This window comes from Cibotium barometz, chromosome 58, assembly GCF_041138505.1.
Source record: "Cibotium barometz isolate CiBa-2024 chromosome 58, ASM4113850v1, whole genome shotgun sequence".
Taxonomy (NCBI): domain Eukaryota; kingdom Viridiplantae; phylum Streptophyta; class Polypodiopsida; order Cyatheales; family Cibotiaceae; genus Cibotium; species Cibotium barometz.
Window position 1 is genome coordinate 9,067,084 of NC_141103.1, and position 21,622 is coordinate 9,088,705.

The 21,622-nt window shown below is 41.2% G+C and overlaps 1 protein-coding gene across 1 annotated transcript; it reads left to right on the forward strand.

The window, feature by feature from the left end:
- Window positions 1-1,719: 1,719 nt before the first annotated feature.
- On the forward strand, window positions 1,720-6,857 carry LOC147605870 (protein CORTICAL MICROTUBULE DISORDERING 2-like). Its single transcript, XM_086792950.1, has 5 exons — window positions 1,720-2,429; window positions 2,526-4,792; window positions 4,899-5,075; window positions 5,211-5,302; window positions 5,434-6,857. Exons 2-5 carry the CDS (start codon window positions 3,614-3,616, stop codon window positions 6,467-6,469), a joined length of 2,484 nt encoding a protein of 827 aa, XP_086649076.1. The 5' UTR covers window positions 1,720-2,429; window positions 2,526-3,613; the 3' UTR covers window positions 6,470-6,857.
- Window positions 6,858-21,622: the final 14,765 nt, after the last annotated feature.

Consider the following 21,622-nt stretch of genomic DNA (forward strand, 5'->3'; position numbering starts at 1 on the left):
ATTGAATATGGAGAGAGCCTCTAAGGCATGGCCCCCCTCTAGTTGAAGGGGAAGCTCTCATCATGGCGACAACAACAGGTCATGTGAAACCACCTAAAACGCGATCACATATAGATAGATAGATAGATATAAATATAATATATATAATACACATATAATATATCTATATCTATACTCTTATTAAACACAAGCTATTCCCCTTCCATGTAGCCAAAAGAGAGGAGGGAGAGGGCCAAGGGAGAAAGGGTAGTGATTCAAATTGCCCCTTTCTTAAATTTGAATTTTCTCATCTCATCTAAATTTTTTGAAAGGAGAGGGCCAAGGGAGAAAGTGGAGCAATTCAAAATTTGAATTTTCTCATCAATTCATCAATTTTTGAAAGGAGAGCTATCCCTTTTTACCTAATGATTTCCTTAAGAGAAAAAAATAGGGGCCTCCCTCTTTAAAGGTGAGCTTCATGATGAAAGCTTCAAAAGACATTACATAACATTCATTTATTTGAGAGTGAGTACCCCTCACCACTTATCCCCAGCCATTTTAATTTAATCTAAATTAAAATTAAAATTTATTTATATTTATAAATACACACATATATATGTATGTATAGGTACATGTGTCTAAATATAATAAAACATGACATTATATATAATATATATTTGCATGTGTGTGTGTGAGAGAGAGAGAGAGAGAGAGAGAGAGAGAGAGAGAGAACACACACACACACACATATGTATGTATGTATCGATGGTATATATATATATATATATATATATATATATATATATAGAGAGAGAGAGAGAGAGAGAGAGAGAGAGAGAGAGAGAGAGAGAGAGAGAAGCGTGGGGATATGCTGAGAGAATAAAATTTAAATAGGTAATATAACACAAAAATATAAAGATATATAATAAATAAATGTAAATACATAGAGAACACAAATATATATAATAATAATGTGTAAACATATAATAAGTATATATATATATATATATATATATATATATATATAATGTAATGTTATATATACATAAAAAAATTAAAGACATATATATAGTAAATATATTATATATATGATAATTTAATATAAATATATAAGAAATAATACAATATAATATATAAATATATAATTAATAAATAAAAATATATTAAATATAAAAATATATAATAATACACTATATAATGATATATAAATCAATATATAATAATAATAATATATAATAAATATATTATTAATATAATAATATTATATATAAACACATTCACACACATATGTACGCGTATACACAATCACACACAGGGGTGTGTGTGTGTGTGTGTGTGTGTGAGAGAGAGAGAGAGAGAGAGAGAGAGAGAGAGAGAGAGAGCAAGAGTTTCTATGTGTGTGAGAGAGTGTGAGTGAGGTGAGAGAGTGCATGTGCACGTATAGGTCTGTGAGAGAGAGGGTTGTGTCTGTGCACGTGAGAGAGACATAAAGAGAATGCATGTAAGAGAGACGAACACAAATATGCGTCTGTGAGAGAGAGTTACAGAGAGACGCAACAATGCATACACACATGTGAATACAAATATACACATATGTATAATACACACATATACATGCACACACAGGTTCCCTCACAAACGCTTGCACGCATACACGTAATATATGTATACATACACACATACTGGGTACATATATATATATATATATATACATATGGATACAAGCAAAAACTTCATGCAGGAGAGTGCTGTTGGCCTTCATGGACGATTCAGTCGGAGTCATGGGATGATAGTCTCGTGCGTTGTAGGGCCACGCGTTGTTTTGAAAAACTCGAAAAACAGCAGACTGTGGACTCTGACCGATCCCTCTCATATTCTTCCCGCAGGCTTTTGTACCCTGCGAATGATTTTTTCACAAGAACAAAAACAGAGAAAGGCTTTGGCTATGGCGGGCTCCCCACCTCTCTCTGTCTCTCTCCCGCGATTGCACGCGCCAGACAAGCCGCCAGGTCAGAGAGGAGGGATCGTGCAGCTTACAGGCGACGATGATTGTTTTTCAACTCTAGCTAGTTGAATTTAGGAAAATAGAACCGCACAGCAGATGCAGCGTTCTCTCTCTACTGTTTGTCAAAACACACCTTGTCGCTTGGAAGCTGGAGCTGTGGCGGAAACACAAGGAAGTCCCATCCCTCGTCTCGCTTCCTCTCTCTAGCAGCAGTAGCCTTTGTAAGCTATCATTTTTAGGGTTCTGATAAATGGGTAGGATTTACAGCAGATTTCCAGGGGTTTGGTTTCGATCGTTGGGATTTTGATCTGCAAGTTGCAAAGGGTTTTGCGCATCTAGGGTTTCAGCCATCTCCAAATTCTGCGAGGGTTTTGCGCATCTAGGTTTTCAGCCATCTCCGAATATGATCGTCTTAGGCAATCGCGAGATCTTAACCGAATTTTTGGTGAGATGAAGAGCTTTCATGCATGGCTTATCAAGGAAACCTATGATCCATGGCCAGAAATGCAGAGAAGCTTCTAATTGTCCTAGCCTTGTGCAGATTGATGTAGATCGCGCAGCGGGCACACATGCTAAAAGCATCAGGCGATCGTGAAAAGCGATGGGAACTTTGATGGAGATAGCGCAACAATCTTGCATTAATTGATGGGGGAGCCGAAAGCAAGCCAACATAACAATTTGCTGCCATGTCCAACGTCTCTCTGCACCCCTTCTTCGTGTGCTACAGGAATCACCGAGTTTGAATCAATGGAAAAGGAAAGGTAAAAGGGAGGGGGAGGTCAGAAATGCTTCGACTAAAGAAATGGCGAGGAATTTCTTTTTTTACCTTTCCTTCCTGCGAGTTGCAACCCAGCATCATCAGTGTGAGGCCTCGAGCAGCAAGGTATATGGCGTAGGGTCTTGATCACATGGGATAATTAGGGTTCACAGAAGCTGACCATCCTTTTTTCTTTGCTTTATCACTGCCTCTGCTTCTCCATGTCTTTATCCATGGCCACATCTGCTCAACAAGCTCATAAACCCTAGCAGCATCCACTTCTGCTTAACAAGCTCTTCGCATAAAGTCTGCTCAATCAAGCCATCTGCATAAAACCCCATCAGTCATTCATCATCATCATCATCTCCTCTTTCCTGCCTGTATGCTTTCATGCCGAAATGGCTACACCTGACTCACTTTCCTAGCTACACCTTAAGAGATCGATTGCTGCATGGACACATCTGCTCAACAAGCTCATCTGCATTAACCCTAGCAGCATCCACTTCTACTTAACCACCTCTATGCATAGATCCTAGCAGCAAGTTTGCTCAACAAAGCCATCTGCATAAAACCCCATCATTCATCATCATCATCATCACCTCCTCTTTCCTGCCTGTCATGCCCCATGCTTTCATGCTGAAATGGCTACTCCTAACTCACCTTCCTAGCTAACCCTTAACAGATTCATTACTGTTAACCTCCTCCCTCTTTCTCTCACCTACCAACAGTACATGGAGCCTCTCCATCCTTGCACCCATCTGTTCTCAATCCTACACAACCTCACAGTCTTGCCATTCCATCCCCCTTTGACAAGATGGCTCTGAAATCTATGGGCATAGATCCCCTGTGAAGCTCAATTTTTCTCTGAGAACATGGCCTCCCTGACACCTGGAATGCTCATAAAGCTGATCGAGAATGTTGGTTCAGATGTGAAAGTCGCCGGCACCCATCGCTCTGTGCTATTGCAGGTGATCGGCATTGTTCCTGCTCTCACAGGGAGTGAGCTTTGGCCCAAACATGGCTTCTTTATCAAGGTCTCTGACTCTTCTCATGCCACTTACATCTCTTTAGCAGAAGACCTCGATGACATGATACTGAGCAACAAGATACAGCTTGGCCAATTCATTTATGTGGACAAGCTGGAGTCAGGGTCGCCTGTGCCGGTTCTGCGCTGTGTGAAGCTCGTTCCAGGTAGGCATGCCTTTGTGGGCACTCCTAATGATCTGTTTGCTGTCAATGCACGCTCCTTGATTCAGAGTGAAACAAGTCAAGCAATCCCTGTAAAGCAAATCTTTCCCTTCCCAGAGAGAACAATGGCTTTTGACCCTGCCTCCAGTGAAAATATTGTTGCCAAGAATGCAGAGAGGCGTGCTTCACTTGGAGCTATGGTATATCATCCTGCAGGGCTTCATTTCAAAACAGTATCAGCAATAGCACATGATTCTTCCACCATTTCCACTCATCCTTTCCCAAAACCAGATGAGTCCAGCCCAAGGCCTCCAGTTGTGTACCCTGGAAGACGCTCTTTTGAAAGAGCATCCTGGTCTACCGTTCCTGAAAAGGGCGGGTTTGAGATTTGTCGCCAGAAAGGAAGAAACATCAAATCCAGGGTATTTTCGGACTTTTTCTCGCATTCCACGCCGGCATCCCCAATTAAAGAAAGTCTAACCCAATGCTCTCATTTCATAGACAGGGATGAGCCAGAGAACATGGTGTTTAACTTTGACAGAGATTCCTATGGCAACTGTATAACTAGCCCGGATCAGAAGAAAGCAATACTGGGTGTTGCATCAAAGGAAGTCTTAGCTAGATGTCTGCAGTCATCCCCATCCTCAGTTGTAAAAAGAGCAGTTAGTGTGGGCAAAATGAGCCCCCTGTCCAGATCTACGGACAGCATAAAGTCTAACGATCATCAATTGAAACGGTCTTTTAGTAAGGGCAGAGAAATTGGTGTGTTTGGTGGAGGTTTGAAGGATATGGCAAGGAGTTTACAGGGAGTCAAAGACCGTAGGATGTCTGGGAACAAAGAAAAGCAAACTGTCTCTGGTAAAGTAAGGTTCTTTGCATGCTCTTCTTTGTTTTATATAATAGGAATAAAGAATAGTTCATATCTGCTTAAGCATTATCCGAGTTTTTCACCCCAATGCATGTTTGCAGAAGGGAGAAGTTCAGGAAAAGGGTGAGGTAACAGGCACATCAACCAAGTCTATTCTGTGCACAAGATTACCAGATAAAACAGTCTCTTTATCAGATACAGAATCCTCAAATAATAGGATCTTGAACTGCAGAACCTCCTGGGATAGCCTACCTGCAGCTTTGACATCGTTGGGACAGGTAGAAATCCTTCCCTTACTTTTAAATGGGTCTGTATGGGATTTAAACAAAAAGTCTTGTTTCATAGTATGCCTTCTACAGGTTTGAATTGTAAAGCATGTTTCAACTGAACCATGGAATATGGACTTCTTGTAGGACGCAATGCAAAGACATTCAGCAGCATCACGTGTTGCGGCAGAGGCTTTGCAAGAGGCTTCTGTGACAGAGAGTGTCATGAAAAGTTTGAGGTGAGGGCTCCTTGTATAACCAAACATTGTCTCGCGTGATTTGGGTACTTAAAACCGAATTTCTCGCTACTTGTCTACGTGTGCATGCACACCTTGTTAATGTGACTGACACTTTTCTTTAATTCTTAAAGTGATTTTGCAGAGATATGCTCGTTGGCAAAAACAGATAATCCTCAGCCCTATGTGCAACAGTTCATCAAATTTTATGAAGCATTGTTACAGTCCTCCATTTTTGCTGAAGCTTTAGCAGAGGCAAGGTTACCTGAAAAGGTGATTGACTTCGAAGGTGTGGAAGCAGTAGAGAGGAAAAAATTGGCTCACAAGCTATTAGAGGAAAAAAGACGCTGTGCAATGTCATGGATTGATGCTGCCTTGTTAGCCGATCTAAAATCGTATAGCTTTTGGGTCAAGGAAGAGGACAACTTGTGTACGGGAAAGAGTCATACTAAGGAGCCGACAGATGGTGGGTGCCATAGAAACAAGATGGGTATCTCCAGTCAGACCTTGCCATTTCAAACACTCGCCGGCAGTCCAAAGGCACCCATGTTTTCCCCGCTAGCTTCTGTCACCAAGCGGCCCCCTTTATGCATACCCTCCACTACAACCAATTTGGCAGGACGGCCAGTCCTGTCCTCTAGTGCCCAAAACAACATTGTGAAGAAAAGTGCCTCTGTTGTCAGAAGTGTGAAATCCAATCTCAGAGCTGTGGTTTCTGCAAACCTACTCAAGTCAGATGTGAATGTCTCTGCTGGGAAACAATCTGGCAAAAATTCTTCTTCTCTAGGAGGCAAGAAAGGCAGTAGTGTTACTGATTCAACAAAAGGTGCCGGTTTACGAGAAACAATCAATCTTGCAAAGCTTTTACAAGATGAAGCAGAAAGTTGGTTCATGAAATTCATGGAAGCAGCGTTAGATTCTGGTTTCCAAACAGCATTTTCTGCAGCCAACACTGTAGATAAACGAAGCATCTGGTGTGAAAATAATAGTGGGGTTACATCCGTCTTAGCAGACCTGAGAAAAGTTAATGATTGGCTGGATCAAATGTCCTCTAATAAGAAGGGAATATCAAACCCTAAATCGTTAGAAAACATAGGTGCCTTGAAGCAAAAACTGTATGATTTTCTGATTCAACTATGCCTTCACAACCCAGCAACTTTACCCACTTGAAGGTAAGGTTGCCTCCAATGGCCTTCCAGAATGTGCCTGCTGTTGTGCTTATTGAGATGTATTGCCTCACTAGCCTTAATTCGCAGAACATTATGCGAAGGTTAATCACAGGCTAATCATGTCGTGACTCTACATTTTATACTAGGGGGTGGTCTTTTCCGTAGTTAAAGGCTACCTTTGGCAAGGAAGTAAATCCCCCTCAATTCTTTCACATGTTTTAGAAGCTCATTGGATGTGCTTGAGGGTGTTTCTGTCCACTTTTATGATGATTAAAAGTGGTGTGGGCTTGTTGTGGAGGGCATCATAAGCATGGCCTCTTTGCTTACAGCAAGCTTTAATTTTTTTATACAAGACTACAAATTCAAAGCAACAATTCGCTTTGTACTTACCTCTATGTGCAGTATGAATCTTTCGTCTGTGTTGATGCCAGTTTCCAAGGAATCCTATCATAGCGACATTAGCACCATGCCTCATTTTGTAATTTAGCTGCAAGTCTGTTCAAAATGGAGTTAATGATTGCAAGACCACGGGGAATAGAGAAAGCAAGATTTGTGCTATGGAGAAGAGTGCCAACTTTTTAAGTATTTCATGTGATAGTCAGAGGGGTTGAAACAGCATGTTGCAAAGAGATCTGGTGAGCTGAGGTCGCGGTAGCCATGTAGGATGTCTTTTGTTGATCACACCATCTCTTGGTTGGTGAGGTTCTATGATGGATAATAGTGTCATCTCAGTAACTCGATGTGGATATTGTGGTTGCTGTATCCATGGCGAATAGCTTGATTCAATAGAGACTACAAAACCTTTTAATTTTGTGCTTCCTTTTGGTAGCAGCTTTACATTGTGAACTCTTATAATTGCCTTGTTATTTGGATGTGTGTGTGCTCTTTATGATAGGGTAATATCTTCGGAACCGTTGTCCCCGCAAATAACATGCAATTCTTGAGTGCTTAGGTATAACCATTTTTGAGCAATGGATCTTTGATATAGTTGGCCTTTCTTGAGCTATGGTTGGTCTTCATGCCTACAAAATAGCTCAACACAGCTTGCTCTTTTGGGAATGGAGGCCAACAGAAGATATAGCTATGAGACATTGAGCTCATTATGTCCAATATCAATGGGTTAGTGCAGTAGCTATCTTATTAGGTCTTGCAAGGACCTAGTGTTCCATTCGTATTTTTGGGGGTAGAGGTCTTTTAAGGCAAAATGGTGGTTTATGAAAAATAAAAAAATTGGTTTGATGGGTGTGATGATAGTGTACTAAAAGGGAGGTGTTACCTACTTGTTGTATGCCAAATTGTTGTCATGTTTGGTCGCTGGGGGTGTATGAAGTGGTTGGGGTACTTTTCGTAGTCTTTCTTGTTCCTCTCCCTCTTGGGTTTAACCTTTAGCCTAGGTGTAACAAAGTGAATAGTCTCATATGAATAATGGGGCCTAGTCCAAAACAGCACCATATATTGGCAAAGTGAGCATAGGGTTATGTTCCCCATACCGTAAGCTTCCTATATCCGTTACGTCCATTTTCTTGTTGGATACCTTGTTTTTGTAGAAATTAGGGTAAAAATCCTAAGATGATGGAAGTGATGATAAATTCCTTAACCCCTTGGATCAAAGAGTTTGAAAGAATGGGTACTATGTTGTGATACCCACAAAGAAATGCTACAAGAACTGTACAACATTGTATATGGATAGCAAGCATAAAGGAGAAAAGAAGATCATGCTGAAGATCACCAGAAAAGGTAGTACATCACGTGGAGTAGATGAGGGAGGTCCCGTAGATGCTGCCTATCATTGTAGAAGTTGAAAAGATAGATGAAAATGAGACTAAGCCTAGCCACCTATATATAGGTGGGAAAAGAGCTGGTCGGCCAGTAGCAAATCAAAGGATTGGCCGATAATGCATAAAAATATGAAATAATGCCTAAAAATAGGCAAAAAATATGTAGTGCCTAGATGCATATGCAGGGCTTCATATGGAGCCAGATACAAGCATGAATGTGCATGGGAAAGTCCATCCGGGGATGAAATAATTTCCAAAACACCTCTTCAGTGCTAGATGGGTGGACCAAGTTCGGCACGTTGCAAAAAATCCTCCAAAGAGTTTGAAGGAACACATTCCTTATAAAAAACACAAAGCTCGTGAAGATATGGTACATCTGAATATAGAGAAGGTCTCTGGAAGAAGCCACGAGAAGATCGAGAAGATATTGAAGACGAAACATGAGGATCAATCTGGAGAGAGAAGCCCTCACGAGATGGAACCATAGATGGCTCTGAAAATTTGGTATCTCCTCTGCATCTGCAACAAGTAGTGGGACCAAAGTAGAATCCTCCTTTGAAGAAGAAGGAAATGAAACAACCACCACTGGAACAAAAGGATCATTAGTGATAGTTGAATTTGCCAGGTTTGAAGTAGGAACAGACTCCAAGATAGTGGAAGATGCCTCCTCTGAAACATAAGAAGGAGAAGTAACTGCCAGGAGAGAAGCCACCAAAGTAGGAAGCTCCAGAATATGTGATGATATCTCACAATATCTCAACAAAATCATCCACCTGCTCTATAGAAGAACCATTATCCTCCTCTGAAAGAGAGGAGAGAAAATCTGCAATAATAGCATCCACATGGAACAACATAAGAGAAGGAAGATACTCATCCAAAGGGATTAGAGGAATTGATAAGGTCTCAGTTAGAAACTCTTGTAAATAATCCTCTTTTGCAGAGAGGGCACTGACTTGGGTAGAGGAAAAAGGTATATGTGAAGAGGACACCTGTGTACTGTGAGTAGAGGAAGAGAAGAGAATCCACGAGAGGGGAGAATGGTGATCTCCAGAAGCCATCACCTCCAAGAGCCCAAACCTCCTTTACAAAGACTAGAAGAGAGGATGGGTAGGAGGGAACTAGAAAGAGAAGAGAATAGAATGACTCTCTAGTGGTAAAGGCTGTAAAGCAACTTTGTAGAAAGAAATTGCAGCACTTGAGGCAGTCCCGCAGCTCCATAGGAAAACGTAGGTTATTGATGAAGAAACGTAGCAAGTGAACAGCTCCTATATGCTGTAAATAGTCAACAGTAGCATGGGAAAAAGAACGCAGGTCCCTGTAGATGTTTCCCGCTTTGATACCATGAAAGAATGGGTACTATGCTATGATACCCACAAAGAAATGCTACAAGAACTGTACAACACTGTGTATGGACAGCAAGCATAAAGGAGAAAAGAAGATCATTGCTGAATATCACCAGAAAAGGTAGTACATCACGTGAAGCAGCATGAGGGAGGTCCCGTAGATGTTGCCTATCACTGCAGAAGCTGAAAAGATAGATGAAAATGAGGCTAAGCCTAGCCACCTTTATATAGGTGGGAGAAGAGTTGGTCGGCCAATAGCAAATCAGAGGACTGGCCGACAATGCATAAAAAATATGAAATAATGCCTAAAAATAGGCAAAAAATATATAGTGCCTAGATGCATATGCAGGGCTTCATATGTAGCCAGATACAAGCATGAATGTGCATGGGAAAGTCCATCTAGGGATGAAATAATTTCCAACAGAGTTGTAGCCATGAATCAATATTTCCAAAGAGTTGGTGACACTTTGCACGATGGGTTTGTTGAGATTAAGGAAGGGTTCACTACCTTAAGGCAAGAATTGGGCAAGAAAAAGGAAGTTCCCAATGAGCCAATGGTATCTCAAGCATTGGGGCCCTAACCTCTTGGATCTACTATGGGTACTTCGAATGCAAATGCTATATATCTACCTCAAGTTAGTCCTCATCAACTTGAACCAAGTCATGAGCCTCCTAGGATGCACCAAGGAACAAGCACATTTGGAATGCCGACGCAACAAGGTGGTTATGGAATGCCTATGCAATCAAGTATGCTCCAAACATGTATATGCACCAAGTGAATGCTAATATGCCAAGTACATCGGTGCATGGTTTGTCTCCAATGCAAGGGGGAAGTTTGGAAAAAGGAAAAGGTATTCCATTAAGGTGAACCATCTCCATATGGCAATTGGAATGTTTCTCCAAGATTACAAGATCGTCATTCCAATGACTTGGGTGGCCATTTCATCAATGATTTGGGTTTAGGTCATCATTTCAATGGTTCAAGACCTCATCATACTAGGCCACATCAATTCAATGACATGGGTGCTTTTCATCCAAGGCCCCGTGATCGTCATAGGGATGATTATAAGGAGTTCAAGGGTGTTAAGGATAAGATTACTTTCACTAAGTTCAAAGGGAAAGGTTCATTGAATGATGAATGTGAGGAATGGATCGACAAGATGGAGCTTTACTTTGAGCTTAGCCCTCGTAGTGATAGGTTTCCAAGGTGTTGTTCGCACCACCTTACATTTGGTCATGTGGAGGGTTTGAGTGAGGGTTAAAAATTGAAGAAGTTCATCAATAGCATAAGAGTTGATGTGCAAGCTCAAAGACCCGACACCATCAAGGAGGCTATGCTCTTAATAGAGATCTATGAAGCAAAGTATACAAAGCAAGCAAATAGGGCTGAATTTAGTACTTCAAATGTGGGCAAATCTTCAAGTGGTATAACTCCTTATTCCACTCTTCTAGAATTCCCAACTGTTTATGGAAAAGGTGGTAGAGAAGATTTCAGATTTGGTACCTCTTTTTCTAAATCTTCCAATGTTGATGGTGGGAAGAAATTTGAGACAAAGGATATTAAAAAGAGCAAGGTGATGGGTGAAGATCATATCAATGATTTGAAAAGAGCAAGGTGATGGGTGAAGATCATATCAATGATTTGAAAAGCAAGGGTTTATGCTACAATTGTGGTGAAAAATGGGGCAAAGATCATTGGAAAGTGTGCAAAGCTAAGAAAATGACTCTTAGCATGATGATCGAGTCTTGCAACGATGGAGCAAAAGAGGAAGCGGAAGACTATGAGGAGTGCTTTGAAGATGCCAATGATGCAAATGAAGTTGAAGATTCTCAGTGAGTTTCCTTTTGATCCGGGTTGGTCGAAGAAAGAAAATCTTGATTATGATGACGGATTTCCCCTATCTATTTGTGCTCACGAGATGACAAAGGCTATGTGGCTACTTTGTGCAATTTGTCTAGCAATGCCTATGCCGGATGCAAAGGTGCACGTACATTGAGGCTCAAGGCATGTATTAATGGAAGAGTAGCACATGTTTTGGTTTATAGTGGGAGTACACATAGATTTGTCAACAAGAGATCTATGTGTAGTCTCAAACAGCCCATAGCTTCATCCTCATGGCATGAAGTTCAAGTGGCTAATGGGGAAAAAGTGGATTGCACATTGGTATGCAAGAATGTGTACTTGATTCTCATAAGTGATTATACTTGCAAAGCTGATTTACTTGTCTTGGATATGGGTCCTATTGATATTGTATTGGGTTGTGATTGGTTGTCAACTCTTGGATTATCCCACATGAATTTACAACAAGGGTATATGAGTTTCATGCATGGGAATGATGAGGTTATATTGACCGAAACTCATGTGCCAAGTTTCAAGATGATCAATGTAACACAACTCAAGAGGGAGCTCAAATATGGGATGCATGTATGTTTTACAACTTTGCAAGCAAGAAAGCAAGGAGGAAAAAAAATAATTTATGCATAAAGGTATGAAGGAATTATTAAAGGAGTATAAAGATGTGTTTCATATGCCAAAGTGCTTGTCGCCAAAACGGGAGGTGGATCATGGGATAGAAGCTTGAGCCACACACCAAGCCCATTAATAAATCACCCTATATATAGATTGTCAAAAGCGGAGAAGGATGAAGTGGTGAAGCGAGTGCAAGAGCTTATGGACATGTGATGGGTTACTCCTAACCAATCACCTTTTGCATCACCCGACTTTTGGTCAAGAAGAAGGATGACACTTTTCGCATGTGTGTGGATTATAGGGACTTGAATAAGTCTACAATCAAGAATAGATTTTTTATTCCAAGGATTAATGACTTGCTTGATGAGTTGAAGGGTGCATGTTTCTTCTTTAAGATTGACTTGAGGTCGGGGTATCACCAAGTGAGAATCAAGAAACGTGATGAGTACAAAATGGCATTTCGGACCGAGAGAGGTCTCTACCATTATTTGGTTATGCTCTTTGGGTTGTGTAATCTACCGGCAATATTTCAAGCCCTAATGAACAAGGTGTTGGGACCTTTTCTCTACAAATGGGTGCTTGTATTCTTCGATGATATCTTGATATATAGTAAAGGGGAGAAGGAGCACTTAATGCATGTAAGGGCTGTTTTCGATGCCTTAAGAGCCAACAACTTGTATGTGAAGGAGAGCAAGTGTACATTTATGGCACAAAAGGTTGAGTGTCTTGGACACATAGCGAGCAAAGAAGGCATTATGGTGGATCCTAAGAAGGTTTAGTGTGTTAAGAGTTGGCCCACACCTACAAATACCACTTAATTGAGGAGATTTTGACATCATTTTATAGGAGGTTCATTAAGAGATATGCTCATATTACCGCCCCTCTTACTAACAAGCTTAAGAAAGAAGCTTTCTTTTGGGATGCTATAGCTGATAAGAGCTTCTAAGAGCTCAAGGGAATGCTCACATCAGCCCCCATACTCGTATGCTCGGACTTTATGAAGCCATTCATGGTTTAAGCCGATGCATGTGGAAGAGGCATTGGGGCTGTTTTGATGTTGGTAATACTTCATGCAATAAAGAAGTGGCATTATCATTTTTATGGGAGTCACTTCTTTGTGAAGAGTGATCATAGAGTACTTCAATATTTTTTGTCTCAACCTACACTCTCTTCCAAGCAAAGAAGATGGGTGGCTACATTGCAAAATTATGATTTTGAAATCTCTTACATGAAAGGGAAAGAGAATGTTGTGGCGGATGCATTGTCACGTATGTGGGCATGTACATGCATGGCAATTTTGGAGATACATAAAGATTGGATTTTGGATATCTAAGAGGAGTACCTATTGGATGAGGATGTGACTACAATGTGGCAAAAATTACAGCAAGGGTCCCATGATGATTTGCTACATTTTGAGCTTCGTAAATGGACTCATTTACTACAAAGGTAAACTCTACCTTGTGCCTACATTAAGCATGGGTATCAATGAATGGGGATGATCATTGGCGTCTTGTGTTAGATCTCAAAAACTCATAATTTCTATCTCTAGATCTATAGCTATAGATCTCACATGAATGGGGATGCTCGCTGGCGTTTTGTGCTAGATCTCGAAAACTCATAATTTCTATCTCTAGATCAATTGGAAATGGAAAATCTCACATGCATGGGTATCCATGAATGGGGATCATCATTGGCGTCTTGTGCTAGATCTCAAAAACCCATAATTTCTATCTCTAGATCTAACTCATTTTTATGTAAACTGCACCAGGAACTTCATGTAAAAGATATATGGAATGACCGAGCTTACGACTTGTGTAATGTAGAGTATAAGCCTAGGTGTACATAGAGCTAGAAGAATTAGTTTTGGGCCCCCAATTGAAGAATGGGCGGTCGGCCATTGTAAAAAGGGAGCTCTTGTATATAAGTGACTTATGAATAAAAGGGACAATCCCATTATCACAATTGAGTTTCTCTCTCTCTCTCTCTCTCTCTCTCTCTCTCTCTCGTGGCTATGGTGGTAAGCTTGTGTGCATTGATGCTTGCTTGCCACCATAGCCACAAGGATGAGGTGGGTGGAGAGGGAGATAGAGAGAGCTAGAGTTGGGCTAGTATATATATATATAGAGGGAGTTGGAGAGAGAGAGAGAGAGAGAGAGAGAGAGAGAGAGAGAGAGAGAGAGAGAGAGAGAGAGAGAGAGAGAGAGAGAGGTCATCCCCACCCACCTCATCCTCAACTCGCAACTACCTATAGGTGGTACCTAAACCTCTTCTCATTGCCCCAAAAGTTCTATGAGGGCAATAAAAAAATTTAGTTACCCACATTCTTGATGTACACCCCCCCTCTTTGCAAGATCCCCGCACTGTAGCAATTTCAATGGAGGCCAAGGCGAACCCCATTTGTTGCCACCACACCACCACTTTGCAGGATAAAGGGAAAGTAAAGATCTAGTAGGAAGCCAAGGCTACGAAACCCCTACCCACCACTATCTCCACTAGTGATAACCCACCAACCTCGGCTACACCTACTCTCATCACCCGACTCCCTCACTATACCCCTACTCAACCTCTTGCCTCTCCAATACCTTATCCTATAGTAGCTTCCTCTTGTGAAGCACCAAAGCTTCACGATGAGCTGCCAACCTTGCCAATACCTAATTGGGCCCATCATCTCGGTGTTGCTACCAATTGGGCAAGGAGTCAGTATAAAACCCATAAACGGGGTGCTGACCATGTAGTTATCGGGTACAAAACCTGTTCATAGGGTGCCCAAAAAAAAGTCCAAACGTACGGCCGTTCACTTGACGAAGTCATGGGCTATTCACTTGAAGAAGCCACGACCACTTTAAGAAGACACGACCGTTCACTTAAAGAAGCCACGGCCATTCACTTGAAGAAGCCATGGCCGTTCACTCCAAAAGAGCCATGACTGTTCATTTCAGAAAGCCATGGCCGTTCATTCCTGAAGCCGTGGTAGTTTCCTCATAAAGAACCATTCATTCATAAGAGCCATGGCCATTCACTTTTCCACGGCCGTTCCCTCAGGAAGCCACAATCGTACCTCCTCGCCAGAAGCCATGGACTTTCCTTGGTTAAGCCATGGCTATTCGCTTGTCCGTCTATTCCCTATATTTTAGAAGCCATAGCTGTACCTCCTAGAAGCCACGGCTGTACCTCTCTATAGCCCACAGCCGTACCTTCCTTTTGAAAATCTATAAAAGGGCCCACCCCCATTCATTTCACTCACTTTTCTTCTTTCCCTCTAGCCAAACTATTGCCATTTTTTCCCGCAAATTCTTCATAGCTTCCTGCCTACTTGCTCACCCACCATAGCTCTCATGGCTGCCCTCGAACATTCTGATTCATCCTATGAGGTCCTAACTCATTCCACACAGAAGAAGAGGAGGCATGCCAGTCACCACTTCGAGGAATATAGGAAGCATCCCACTCAACTTTCCCACTTGGGTGAGGCACTCATGAAGCACGTTGATGGTCACACCATCCATAGCTTCATGAAGAATACCCACAAGGTCAAACACAAGTTGCTCTATTACACAGAACCTTGTTATCGGGCTGCTCAGCTTTCCCACTTGAGTGAGAGACTCATGAAGCAGGTTGATGGTCACAAAATCCATAGCTTCATGATGAATACCCACAAGGTTAAGCACAAGTTGCTCTATTACACAGAACCTTGTTAATGGGACATGGCAGACCCTGCAACAATAGTCACATGCTTGGAGCAGACAGGGATCGATGGCTTGTCCACAATGCAGCCTTGGGGGCCCGACCTCCTTAAGTGCTTATATTTCCTTGAAACCTACGACGCCAACCAAGCCGTAGGGTAAGTGCTAGATAATGAGGGCTATCTCCATACAATGATTCACACCCATTAGAGAGTTCCACCAAAGGCATGCTCTTGCAAAATTTTACAACTTTTTCTATTTCAAGCATAGCACTTTTGAGTCACTTAGCACTTTAATCAACAGTGCCAAGTATATGCTCACCACAGTCCATGCGTGGCAGGTTGTGGCCATGGTTAGATTTTTTAAGCTCATAATCCTTCTCATGAACATTCAAGATGTTTATGTCCACAGCTCTAACAGGGAAGGTATGCACTCCGACCTCAAAAAGGGACCCTCTAATAGTGGCATAATGTATTATTACCATTATCTTCCCTCTTATATGCACACAACATTTGAAGACATGATCAACACAAATTTCAGATGATCATTGTACTTCCTGTGCTGTACATTGTGTGTCCTCAAAACACAAAAGAGCCACTATAAGGAATACTTGAGATAGCAATCCCTACGGTAATAGATTCAAAGGATAGAAGCTAGATCAAGTAGGGGGGATGTTAACCACATTATGGGATTTAACTTAGCATCTCTCCATTACACATTATGGGATCAAGTGGGGGGGGGATGTTAACCACATTATGGGATTTAACCTAGCATCTCTCCATTACACATGAGAGTTAGAAAAATAAGTGTCATCATCTAATGTTACTTTAAAGGTTATAATTATGAGAATAGGTGGCTATGCCACAAAACCATGTAATTTGTAACCATTAAGTTCATCTTTTATTAAGTTTTGGGTTCCTAAGTGTGACTAAGGGCCAGATGTCTAAATAACACTATTTTCATAATGTGCTAATAGGCTCATCCACATCATTAGAAATGTATTTGTTTAGACTAGGAACATTTTGAATTGTTTGTTCTTTCTCTCTTCTTTTCCTCTTTGTCTAACAACGAGACAAAAACTGTTCAAAGGGTTGTGGAATTTCCTTCAACTTAACATGGGGGTCTTGGCTCTGCATTCCAGAGATATTAAGTAAGACCCAGGATACTTGAAACTTAAAACAAAATAAAAGAGTTCACATTTCAAAATCTAAAGCATAATATATGATAAGAATTGAGAATGCATCAGCTGTTGCAACCTTATCAAATTAGGTCTTCACGACCTCATTCACAAGACGGTCAAAATGCTTCTCCAGCATTCTTGACATAAAACAGTCATTTAAAAACAGTTCAAAAATATAATTTCTATAACGAACTCTCATCTTTCCACATTGCTCCACATCAACCCACATTATTTAATCCCACAACCATTCTATAACGAACTCTCATCTTTCCACATCAACCCACATTATTTAATCCCACAACCATTTTATAAGTATTCCTATTCTCATCCAATCACATCATTTTTCATCTCATCACATCTTTCCTCAATTTATAGGATGTGATAAGATGAAAATAGGATATGATAAGATTTGATGTGATTTGATGCTATTCCCATTTAATAGCATCCTATCACATGCTATTAAATGGGAATAGCATGTGATAGGATGTGATAAGATAAAAATAGGATATGATAAGATTTGATGTAATGAGAATGGACGTGGATGTGTATGTATGGATGTGGATGTGTATGTGGAAGAATGAATGTGGATGTGGATGTGTATGTATGAATGGGGATGTGTATGTGGAAGAATGAATGTGGATGTGAATGTGGAAGTATGAATGGGGATGTGTATGTGGAAGAATGGATGTGGATGTGTATGTGGAAGATTGAATGTGGATGTGTATGTGAAAGAATGGATGTGGATGTTTATGTATGGATGTGGATGTGTATGTGGAAGATTGAATGTGGATGTGTATGTGGAAGAATGAATGTAGATGTGTATGTGGAAGAATGGATGTGGATGTGTATGTATGGATGTGGATGTGTATGTGGAAGAATGAATGTGGATGTGTATGTATGGATGTGGATGTGTATGTGGAAGAATGGATATGGATGTGTATGTGAAAGAATGGATGTGGATGTGTATGTAAAAGGATATGATATCGATGTGAGTGAATGAATGAGATGTGATGTGATGTGATGTGAGTCGGGATGTGAATGAATGAGATGTGATGTCATGCGAATTGGATGTAAATGTATGATATGGGATGTGATGTGATGTGAATCGGGATAAGAATGAATGAGATGAGATGTGATGTGAATTGAGACAGATGTGAAATGAATGAGGTGTGATAGGATGTGAATATGGGTTGATGCGAGTGGATGAGATGTGATGAGAATAAATGAGGAAAGATGTAATGAGATGGAATGTGATTGGATGAGAATGGGTATACATATAAATTGGATATGGATTAAGTATTGTGGACGGATGTGAAACAATGTGAAAGATGAGAGTTCATTATAGGAATTGTATTTATGACCTATTTTTAAATGACTGTTTTATGTCAAAAATATTGGGGAAGCATTTTTGACCGTTTTGTGAAAGAGGTCGTGGGTGGTGACCTAACTAATAAAGTTGCAACAGCTTCTGCTGACGGAGAGTCAATGGAGGACGTCTTGCGTAGCAAGGTCGGCTGAGGTCTTGACTAGCCTCGGTTCGATTTAAATGGTGAGCTTCCGATACGGTGGATGAGGGACCAAGGAAGCGGCCTATGAGTGAAGCGCTAGGTCACTTTGCGAAGGATCCTAGAGGGTGCTAACCATACGGTGCTCGGGCTCTGGGTCACTGAAGATACCCACACGTGTGTCGAGGAAGATATTGGAACAAGGAGTAAGAGTTGTTTTCTGAAACCAGGCATGGATCTGGTCGATTGACCTTGCTGGTCCTCAACGGATGAGTCCATGGCTGTTTTACATGGAGCTGTTGGTTGATCTTGCTGATCTTCAACGGAGATTTCATCTTGACTTTTATAAGTGATTATATTGTCGAGTACTATGAGCTAGCTATCGAAAAGGCCCCTGAGGGTTAGGTGGTGAGCATTTTGGTTGCCAATGATGCCATAGGTACACCGATGAAGGAATGTTTAGAAATTAGGATTCAACCGGATATTTTGGAGGATTACGATCAGCCACACTATGGTTTCATTAAATGATTGTTTTAAAGATAACTGAATCTATGAAAAAGGCAATTTCATATTGGGTGTGTAAGTGGTGTGACTGGCATTAAATTTGCATGAATATCCGGCTAGGGGGCCTGGGAACTCTTTTCCCTAGTACCCGGGACAAAACCTAACCAAATTCCTAATTGGATTCGAATGTGGTTGATTTGATTTTAAAATTCTGGTTGAGAACTGATGAGTTGATTTGGATTCTGATTGAAAAATGATGATTCCTGAATTTTGGTTGAAATGTAATAAGCTGAGCAAAGCCACAATGAGGATGAATGGGACGAGTCCCTGTGTGATGATGTTTGTAACTGGAATGACAATAAGGACTTCAGCAAATCACTACGAGATTAGTGGATTGTGCTGACAGATTGCTACTGTTAACACTTGACCTAGTGGATCCAGTTAAGGGATGACAAATTAAAAACTTGCATATCTGAAACTTCCATGGAGGAATGTTCAGATGGAATTTTCGGTCTGATGGACCATTATTGTGTTAAGAATATGAATGATATGTTTTGAATGAATTGTTATCTGATAATGAACTCTTTATAAAGGATCTTTATAAAGGATCTTTATCCCATGATTCTGTGGAGAGCTGACCAATCTAAAGAACCCCAGAATCAGTTGGATCTAAAGTTGGATTTGAATTGTAAATAAAAGGACTTAACAAGAATTTTTGTATTGATAGGATCATGGATCGAGGTCGTCGTGGTAGGAATGATAACCCCCACCTCGATGAGGAAGAGCTCGACTTGGATGTTCGTAAAACTCTTCATAGATCGCAGCCTGGACCTTTCAAGGGTGAAGGGAAAAACTGTTGAGATATCGAGCTCATCTAGTGAGGCAGTGGACACTGATGACCCGCCTGGGGGATAGGCCACACACTTACACCACTGGCATGGTTGGTGAGATCATGGGTGATATGCGGCCAGTGGGATGACATGCTGTGTGACAGCCATTCTAGAGACTGGCATAGTTATAGCGTCAGCTCATTTAGTTGGGTTCACACTATAGAGAACCCTAGTATGTATTTGGTTGAGTACCTTTTCATATGGTGTGCACTCTTATCTTTGTATATGGTGTGTTGAGTGGTGTGAAGAAGAAGATTTTCAGCCTCTCACCTTGTGTGTTCTCTGTTAGGGTTTTGTGAGTGGGTGTGTGCTTGCAAGAGCTCAAGCTCTCTTCTCCCCTGCATCATTTCATGGTATCAGAGCCTGCTTCATGCGAAGGGCTGATCTGCAAACAAGAGAAGCACAGGAAGCGGTACGAGGGGAAGAGCTTCGTCTACTCTTCCCTATTTGTGTTGGCGACTACACCCTTGTCGGGAGCTCTACGGGAGACACCGGCAAACGATCTCTGATTGAGGAGCTTCCTTCGCGGGAGTAAAGCTATAGGGCAACTATATTGTTTTATCGGACTAAATTTTTGGGCCGAAAATGCGTTTCGGGCAAGTTACGACCTCCGTTTTTCAGAAAGCAGGCGATTTCGATCACTATGGGTAAGTCATCGATTCTCTGCTGTTGGCAGAACTCTATTTTAAGAACTGCAGGAAGACAGATTGGTTGTGCAGACATTGTGTGTGCTGCAAGGAGGTCAACAGTTGCCATTGGGTGTATGTATGCACATTGAGGTCATTGGTTGTGACATTTGAGTGTAGTACAGTATCGCTACAAAAAATACAACAGTTTGTGACCAGAGTACTACACTCAAATGTCACTGGTTGTAACATTTGAGTGTAGTACAATACCACTGCAAAAAATACAGCAGTTTGTGTAGGACAAACCAAAGTGCTGTTTCTAGTAAATTTGTATGTCTGGCAAGATGTCAAATGATGGCATAAACCGAGACTGACAAATTTCTTGATGGGAAAGGGCTACTGGGACTATATAGAAGGTGAGCATGAAGAGGCATCGGAGATCAATCTGACTCTACAGATGTGAAAGAGTTCAAGGATTGGAACCAAGGAGCCAGAAAAGTTATGTATTGGCTCTCTATCAGTATACAGGACACCATGATTGGGCACATACAAGATGCCAAGTCCCCCAAGGAGGCGTGGGAAACCTTGGTAAAACTCTATGAAATGATTACCAAGGCACGAAAGATACAGTTGAAGAATGAACTTCATACTGTGGAGAAAAAGAGTATGTTTGTGAATGACTATGCATTGAAGATCAATTAAGGGTATTGTGGAATCACTTGCATCTATTGGCATTTCAGTAGATGATGATGATAAGGTGGAAGTTTGTTTACGTGGTCTTGGGCCACAATACAAGGCGTTCAAGACGTCTATTTAGACTCGGACAAACATTCCCAATTTTATAGATTGGTTTCTATGTTGATTATAGAAGAGAAGAGCTTGGGTGAAGACCAACAGCCTTCACAAAACAAAAAGAGTTCAGAGCAACAGGCCTTCTACACAAGTTTAGGAAGAGGACAAGGTAGAGGAGGTCGTGGACGTGGTCAAGGAGGTGGCCGATTAGGTAATCAGAATTATGGCCAGCAGCACCAACAACAACAGTCCCAGAATTCACAACAACACGCAGGTGGAAGAGGCCAATTCAGAGGCAGGGGGAGTCAAAGAGGTCGTGGAAATTGGCAAAGGCACTATAATGATACACGTGGATGCTTTTATTGTGGTAATCCTAGACATGTGCA